The sequence below is a fragment of the Drosophila bipectinata genome, chromosome XR, assembly GCF_030179905.1.
Source record: "Drosophila bipectinata strain 14024-0381.07 chromosome XR, DbipHiC1v2, whole genome shotgun sequence".
NCBI classification, from domain to species: Eukaryota; Metazoa; Arthropoda; class Insecta; order Diptera; family Drosophilidae; genus Drosophila; species Drosophila bipectinata.
The window spans coordinates 4,834,581-4,843,617 of NC_091735.1; the positions used below are offsets into that span (position 1 = coordinate 4,834,581).

At 47.5% G+C, this 9,037-nt stretch overlaps 2 protein-coding genes across 2 annotated transcripts; both read left to right on the forward strand.

Moving 5' to 3' along the window:
- Positions 1 to 605: 605 nt before the first annotated feature.
- Positions 606 to 2,534, forward strand: LOC138927803 (uncharacterized). Its single transcript, XM_070283143.1, has one exon. The coding sequence runs from the start codon at positions 606 to 608 to the stop codon at positions 2,532 to 2,534; it is 1,929 nt and encodes a 642-aa protein (XP_070139244.1).
- A 676-nt stretch (positions 2,535 to 3,210) lies between these two features.
- On the forward strand, positions 3,211 to 8,220 carry LOC122321355 (uncharacterized). Its single transcript, XM_043211199.2, has 4 exons — positions 3,211 to 5,270; positions 5,362 to 7,326; positions 7,383 to 7,665; positions 7,741 to 8,220. The coding sequence occupies exons 1-4, from the start codon at positions 3,211 to 3,213 to the stop codon at positions 8,218 to 8,220; spliced, it is 4,788 nt and encodes a 1,595-aa protein (XP_043067134.2).
- Positions 8,221 to 9,037: the final 817 nt, after the last annotated feature.

A 9,037-nucleotide genomic window follows, 5' to 3' on the forward strand; every position in this document is an offset into this window, starting at 1 on the left:
TTGTAACACCACGACGCTTGATCATCTGGTGCAAATGTTCTTCGAACTAGATAGCGAGCCGTCTGAACGCCAACTCACCACAGAGGAACGATGGTGTGAAGAACACTTTCGTCAAACACATGTTCGACAGCCCAACGAGAAATACATGGTTCGCTTACCACTGAAAACCTTGTTCGACCCGTCACAAGTTCTAGACCGATCAAAACATATAGCCTTAAATCGTTTCTACACACTAGAGCGAAAATTGCAGCAGCGCGATAAGCTTCATCAACAATATCTCCAAGCAATCGAGGAATATTTTGACTTACAGCAAATACAAGAAGTCACTACAAGCGAAGACAGTCACTCTCATATCAACACAAATGGGAAGCTCGGGGTCTTCTGCAGCACGATTCCACACCATGCAGTCCTGAAGGAGAACAGCCTGACGACTAAACTCAGGGTAGTCTACGACGCCTCTTGTAAGAGCTCCAACGGGAAATCACTGAATGACATGTTATGTACTGGCCCAGCTCTACAGAACGATTTGGGAGGAGTGATACTAAATTGGCGTTTATCGCTATGTTTTCGTGGCGGACATCCAAAGGATGTACCGATGTATCGAAATGCATCCAGAGGACTCTCAATTCCAGCGCATTTGGTGGCGTGACAAAACCGGAGAGTTAAAAGAGTTCCGTCTCACCACAGTTACCTTCGGAACAGCATCAGCCCCATATACAGCGATTCGGGTGATCCACCAAATAGCTCAGGACGAACGAGAAAATTATCCGCTAGCAGAAAAGGTACTGAAAAGGGAGATTTATGTTGATGACGTACAAAGCGGCCATGAGACCACGGACGGTGCCATTCGAGTGCGAAACGAGGTCATAGCAGCCCTCCGCTCGGCTGGTATGCATCTTCGAAAATGGGCAGCGAACCACCCGGCGTTGCTTAGCGATATTCCTAAAGTAGACCTCTGCAACCACTCAATCTTCGAAATGGACAATAAAGACAGCATTAAAACGCTTGGACTGTACTGGCAGCCAAACCCGGACGTCTTCGGATTCAAAATCCATTTCTCGATCAATCCCACACTTTCGAAAAGGGCTCTTTTATCAACAGTGGCGCGGCTCTTCGATCCATTAGGATTTTTAGCACCCTTGACAGTCATGTCGAAAATTCTCCTCAAGGACGTATGGAGCTTCCGTATGCAGCAAACTGATGGCACTTACCGTGCACTCGATTGGGACGACATGCTACCAGAGTCTTTGGCAGTGCGTTGGCAGAGATATCTCGAACATCTTCCAGAAGTTCAACACATTCGCATACCACGCTGGTTCGGTTGCGATTTCAGCAATGTGATATCTCTTCAATTGCACATGTTCTCCGATGGGTCGTCCCTCGCGTATGCAGCGTGTGCCTACCTTCGAGTACTCGACACTGCTGGAATTATACATACACACTTAGTCGCAGCTCGCACTAGGGTTACACCAAAAAAGCCTCTCACCATACCGCGAGTAGAGCTTTCCGGAGCAGTTCTAGCTACCAAACTCGCCACATGGATCCAGCAGCAACTTCACGTGCCTCAGATGCGGGTCACAGTGTACTACTGGTCAGACGCCATGATCGTGCTTCACTGGATATATGGAGATCCATGCAGGTGGAAGACTTTTGTAGCCAATCGAATTGGCAGCATCCAAGAGGTCAGCTCTGCTTCACAGTGGGGTCATGTGTCTACGCAGGACAACCCTGCGGATTGTGCAACGCGCGGTTTAACCCCACTACAGCTCGCGCAGGATAAGCTCTGGTGGAGCGGCCCAGACTGGTTGCAGGAACCCGAAGATCATTGGCCCAAGGTAACTCTTACTTCTCCAGATCCGAGCACAATCTGCGAGGAACAGGCAGCAAAAGTTATCCACGCTCACACCTGTGCATCCACTGATTCCTTTGTTGAGTCATTTTCGTCATACAGTCGACTTGTATTTTCCACAGAATTCATTAATCGCTTTATCCATAATACTCGCTGCAAAAGGGAGGCTCGGCTTTCCGGACCAATTGGCGTAAAGGAGTTTTCCAAAGCAATGTATACTCTGGTTCGCGTTGTCCAACAGGAAGCATTCTCTCACGAACTGTCCAAGTTGCGAGCAAACAAATCGCTCTCAAAATCTAACAAGCTTAGCCAACTGTCGCCATTCATAGATGCCCAAAGGATCCTCAGAGTGCGGGGCAGACTTCGAAACGCTTTGCAGCTCACCACTCAACAACGCACACCCATCATCCTACCGAAGTCACATCATTTTACGGACCTCGTCTTAAAAAACGCCCATCTGAACACCATGCATGGGGGAGTGCAACTGACCCGTGCGATCATCCATCAGCAGTTTTGGATCATTAATGGCAAACAAGCGGTAAAAGGAGTTCTCCGACAGTGTGTGGCTTGCTTTCAGCATCGCCCTAAACCCTCTCGACAATTAATGGGTGATCTTCCATACCATCGTGTTAATCCGCCGAAAAGAGCGTTCGAAGCTACAGGTCACCAGACCACCAACCCGTAGAAAAGGATGTGTACGGTCATTTTCGTTGTCGTAATGTTCATTACGTAATGTTAGTGCATACCACAACCCTACAATCGATACCTGCTTGATGTCTATCGATCTCGAGACCCCGGTCCCTTTGGAAAGCGGGAAATCTCTAAGCTTCTTCCAATTATTACGACTGAAACACATTTTGTTATACTGCCAACATTGTTTGATCTCTAAAATCAATTCAAATTAAATTCAGTGACATACTTGAAACAAACCCTGTGTTTTTATAAAACGGCAACAGCAAAGTCCCCATAGCAGACTTCTGCTAATCATTGACTCCCGTATTCTATCGGCGCAGTCACAACATTTTTGGTGGCCCATGAAGGGAACCTGTTGTTAAATGTGCCAATGAATGGAATTTGAATTGATTTGGAACAAACAATTGGGCTCAAATTAATCTGAAACAAATGGCTATTAACCTATGCCACGTGGAACCACGCTTTCTACGAATTACGGACCGAAGAACAAGGGATCGCTGCGCGACGAATAACGGACAAAGGAAGGAGAGATTGCTGTGAGACGAATAACGGACCAAAGGAACGACGAATTGAAACTGGAAACTGCTACACAGACTGACTGGAAGCCGGTGAGTGTTTGTATGTGAGGGCTGTGATTTCAAGCGTGCTGTTGTAAATTCAATAAAACTATGGGTATCGACGATGAAAAGACAGGCACACAAGCCAATCCTTCCCCATCCGACCAGTTTGCTGGTTTACACGCGAGACAGAAGGATTTATGGAAAAGGTTGACGCAACTCGAGCGTAACTTTAAGAAGGATAGCCAATCCCGAAAATCCAAACATTATTTTCTTCAGCTACTTAGCACGTTAAAGGATTTATCCACCCTGTTTGATGCGAATCACCAACAATTGGTCGATCAGCTGTGTCCCAGTGAACATGTATATTTCTCAGACAACCTATACGAGCGGTTTGTTGAAGAGCACCAGCACATCTTCTGCAACATCTCGGAAGAATACGACAACAAGTTCTCAGTGATAGCCCAAGGTTCCCCACCAATCGAGTCCGTCACTCCAATTTTATCGTCCAACATTCCGCTTCCGAAGCTTCCAGTTCCACGCTTTTCGGGAAGCTTTACGGATTGGCCCTCGTTTTACGATGGTTTCCTACAACTCATCCATGACAACAACACTCTCTCTAACATCCAGAAGTTTCACTCACTTTCACCAGGACAATCTTCCCATCCACGTGCGCCTAACCGATCCAACTTCAATTCCACTAACCGCCACAGTTTTCATGTGACTACGGAAATGGGAGCACCCCAGTGCACTCTCTGCCAAAGAAACCATGTTCTCCGGAGATGTCCCAGTTTTCTCGCGAAGGATTGCTTTGCTCGTAAGACGATTGTCGATCGCATAAAAGCATGCCTCAATTGTCTCAGCACAGGCCACGCGCTAAGTCACTGCGGCAGCACTCACAATTGCTTACAGTGCGGCCAACGCCACCATACGCTACTGCATTTTCCGAACATAGCAACCCAGCCTACCAACTCTGCCCTATCGCGACAGCCAACGAACGGTGTCCATAGCGCACAGGGCACCCAACAGAGCGTAGCATCCCGCTCATCTGTTTTGTCTCAACAGCACAGCCTAGCCCCCGGCTTAACTGCTTCGAACGAGACGCAACTCCTCAGCGCAGTTGCCACCTATCAAAATCCATCCACCACGATTCTCACCACGGCCCTAATCCGAATTGTCAACGACCAAACGGGACAATCTGTTTTAGCCAGAGCGTTGATTGACCATGGCTCGGAAGGAACACTTATCACCGAAAGCTTAGTACAGACGCTGGGTCTCTCACGCACCCCTATATCTGCGGAAATAACAGGGATCGGCGACTCCTCTCACAATCGTTGTCGACATAGTACCAATTTTGTCCTAAGCTCGATTTCAGGTTCCCAGTTCACATCGTTTGTATCCACTGCATTTATTCTCCGTACACTTACAGGGCACCTTCCAAAATCGGATGTCGACCCTCGCTCATTCCAACACCTTAAAGGATTGCAACTCGCCGATCCCAATTTTGCCCGCTCCGGTCGTATTGACGTGCTTGTGGGCGTTGATCTTATTCCACAATTGATGCTCCCAGAAATTCGACGAGGAACTCATGAGAAACCAATCGCACAAAACACTCTTCTTGGTTGGATTGTTTTTGGACCAGTGAGGAAATCCATGACACACTCCATCACTGTCCGTTGTAACACCACGACGCTTGATCATCTGGTGCAAATGTTCTTCGAACTAGATAGCGAGCCGTCTGAACGCCAACTCACCACAGAGGAACGATGGTGTGAAGAACACTTTCGTCAAACACATGTTCGACAGCCCAACGAGAAATACATGGTTCGCTTACCACTGAAAACCTTGTTCGACCCGTCACAAGTTCTAGACCGATCAAAACATATAGCCTTAAATCGTTTCTACACACTAGAGCGAAAATTGCAGCAGCGCGATAAGCTTCATCAACAATATCTCCAAGCAATCGAGGAATATTTTGACTTACAGCAAATACAAGAAGTCACTACAAGCGAAGACAGTCACTCTCATATCAACACAAATGGGAAGCTCGGGGTCTTCTGCAGCACGATTCCACACCATGCAGTCCTGAAGGAGAACAGCCTGACGACTAAACTCAGGGTAGTCTACGACGCCTCTTGTAAGAGCTCCAACGGGAAATCACTGAATGACATGTTATGTACTGGCCCAGCTCTACAGAACGATTTGGGAGGAGTGATACTAAATTGGCGTTTATCGCTATGTTTTCGTGGCGGACATCCAAAGGATGTACCGATGTATCGAAATGCATCCAGAGGACTCTCAATTCCAGCGCATTTGGTGGCGTGACAAAACCGGAGAGTTAAAAGAGTTCCGTCTCACCACAGTTACCTTCGGAACAGCATCAGCCCCATACACAGCGATTCGGGTGATCCACCAAATAGCTCAGGACGAACGAGAAAATTATCCGCTAGCAGAAAAGGTACTGAAAAGGGAGATTTATGTTGATGACGTACAAAGCGGCCATGAGACCACGGACGGTGCCATTCGAGTGCGAAACGAGGTCATAGCAGCCCTCCGCTCGGCTGGTATGCATCTTCGAAAATGGGCAGCGAACCACCCGGCGTTGCTTAGCGATATTCCTAAAGTAGACCTCTGCAACCACTCAATCTTCGAAATGGACAATAAAGACAGCATTAAAACGCTTGGACTGTACTGGCAGCCAAACCCGGACGTCTTCGGATTCAAAATCCATTTCTCGATCAATCCCACACTTTCGAAAAGGGCTCTTTTATCAACAGTGGCGCGGCTCTTCGATCCATTAGGATTTTTAGCACCCTTGACAGTCATGTCGAAAATTCTCCTCAAGGACGTATGGAGCTTCCGTATGCAGCAAACTGATGGCACTTACCGTGCACTCGATTGGGACGACATGCTACCAGAGTCTTTGGCAGTGCGTTGGCAGAGATATCTCGAACATCTTCCAGAAGTTCAACACATTCGCATACCACGCTGGTTCGGTTGCGATTTCAGCAATGTGATATCTCTTCAATTGCACATGTTCTCCGATGGGTCGTCCCTCGCGTATGCAGCGTGTGCCTACCTTCGAGTACTCGACACTGCTGGAATTATACATACACACTTAGTCGCAGCTCGCACTAGGGTTACACCAAAAAAGCCTCTCACCATACCGCGAGTAGAGCTTTCCGGAGCAGTTCTAGCTACCAAACTCGCCACATGGATCCAGCAGCAACTTCACGTGCCTCAGATGCGGGTCACAGTGTACTACTGGTCAGACGCCATGATCGTGCTTCACTGGATATATGGAGATCCATGCAGGTGGAAGACTTTTGTAGCCAATCGAATTGGCAGCATCCAAGAGGTCAGCTCTGCTTCACAGTGGGGTCATGTGTCTACGCAGGACAACCCTGCGGATTGTGCAACGCGCGGTTTAACCCCACTACAGCTCGCGCAGGATAAGCTCTGGTGGAGCGGCCCAGACTGGTTGCAGGAACCCGAAGATCATTGGCCCAAGGTAACTCTTACTTCTCCAGATCCGAGCACAATCTGCGAGGAACAGGCAGCAAAAGTTATCCACGCTCACACCTGTGCATCCACTGATTCCTTTGTTGAGTCATTTTCGTCATACAGTCGACTTGTATTTTCCACAGCATTCATTAATCGCTTTATCCATAATACTCGCTGCAAAAGGGAGGCTCGGCTTTCCGGACCAATTGGCGTAAAGGAGTTTTCCAAAGCAATGTATACTCTGGTTCGCGTTGTCCAACAGGAAGCATTCTCTCACGAACTGTCCAAGTTGCGAGCAAACAAATCGCTCTCAAAATCTAACAAGCTTAGCCAACTGTCGCCATTCATAGATGCCCAAAGGATCCTCAGAGTGCGGGGCAGACTTCGAAACGCTTTGCAGCTCACCACTCAACAACGCACACCCATCATCCTACCGAAGTCACATCATTTTACGGACCTCGTCTTAAAAAACGCCCATCTGAACACCATGCATGGGGGAGTGCAACTGACCCGTGCGATCATCCATCAGCAGTTTTGGATCATTAATGGCAAACAAGCGGTAAAAGGAGTTCTCCGACAGTGTGTGGCTTGCTTTCAGCATCGCCCTAAACCCTCTCGACAATTAATGGGTGATCTTCCATACCATCGTGTTAATCCGCCGAAAAGAGCGTTCGAAGCTACAGGTGTGGATTACACAGGATCTATCGATGTCAAGGCCTCGAGGTTCAGGGACACACTACATACAAGGCCTATATTGCAGTATTCATTTGCCTCGCCAGTAAAGCTATCCATTTGGAGCTGGTGACAGGACTCACAGCACAACATTTTCTCTGGGCTCTCCAACGGTTCATTGGACGCCGCGGTTTTGTGCGGCACATGTTCAGTGACTGCGGCACAAATTTTATAGCAGCAGATAAATCCCTACAGTTGTGGTCTAACGAGTTCCGGCAGGAAATCAACCAGACAGTCGTCCCAGAACTCACAAAGCGCTACATTCAGTGGCACTTTAACCCCCCACACAGCCCAAACTTCGGAGGACTTTGGGAGGCTAACGTCAAAGCCGTAAAGTCTCATCTTCATCGTTCCTTCAAAGGATACCCAATGACTTATGAACAATTATCAACCGTTCTTATCCAGATCAAGGCCTGTCTTAACTCTCGGCCATTATGCCCGTTAACCGCGGATATTAACGATCTGCAAGTATTGACTCCAGCTCATTTTCTCATCGGAGACTCCATGCAATCGCTTCCTACCCCCAGTGACAAGGACAAGTCGCTCAACACACAGTTCATGGAGAGACAACGGATCCTACGCCAGTTCTGGAAAAGGTGGAGCTCAGATTGGTTGTCTCACCTTCAGGCACGCCCTAAGTGGAGACAAGAGGAAGAAAACCTACAGGTCAATGACCTAGTTATTATCAAGGACGACAGGACAGGTCCAACCGATTGGAAACTAGGTCGTGTTATAGAATTACACCCTGGAGCCGATGGGCTGGTACGAGTTGCAACAATCTATACAGGTTCGGGTACATATAAGCGATCAGTATCCAAGATCTGCAGATTACCCATCCCGAATTACACGGAAACTAAAGTCGAGGAAGCTAATCTTGAACAATAGTGATACACGCATTTGATCTCACATCCATACCACAGCAAACATTTCACCTGTTTCTTTCAGTTACCATTAGAAGGATGTCTTAATGCTGGACCCAGCATTGCGGGGCGGCATGTACGGTCATTTTTGTTGTCGTAATGTTCATTACGTAATGTTAGTGCATGCCACAACCCTACAATCGATACCTGCTTGATGTCTATCGATCTCGAGACCCCGGTCCCTTTGGAAAGCGGGACATCTCTAAGCTTCTTCCAATTATTACGACTGAAACACATTTTGTTATACTGCCAACATTGTTTGATCTCTAAAATCAATTCAAATTAAATTCAGTGACATACTTGAAACAAACCCTGTGTTTTTATAAAACGGCAACTGCAAAGTCCCCATAGCAGACTTCTGCTAATCATTGACTCCCGTATTCTATCGGCGCAGTCACAACAGGATGGGTCTTATGACCGCTGTTTAAAGCTATCTTACTATTTTTGGGGACATTCCCCATTTAAGGCCAATAGCTTTTATAGAGTGCGATTGTAGCCTTGTTAGCTTGAAGAGCATATTCCTTATCATTAAGTGCCTTTTCGACAGAAGTACTGATTTAATGGAGTGCCGTTTCCGTGGATCGGCCCTTCCTATACGCATACTGCGAACCCGAGATATCATCTGGGTTTAAAGTAAGATTAATATGGAGGCTGATTAGTCTCTCCATTGTCTTGAGAAGGAAGGACGACAGGCTTATAGGTCTGAAGTCCTTAGGGGTGCAGTGAGATGGTTTTCCCGCCTTGGGTATAAATACGACTTACGTCCGCAACCACATTGCGGG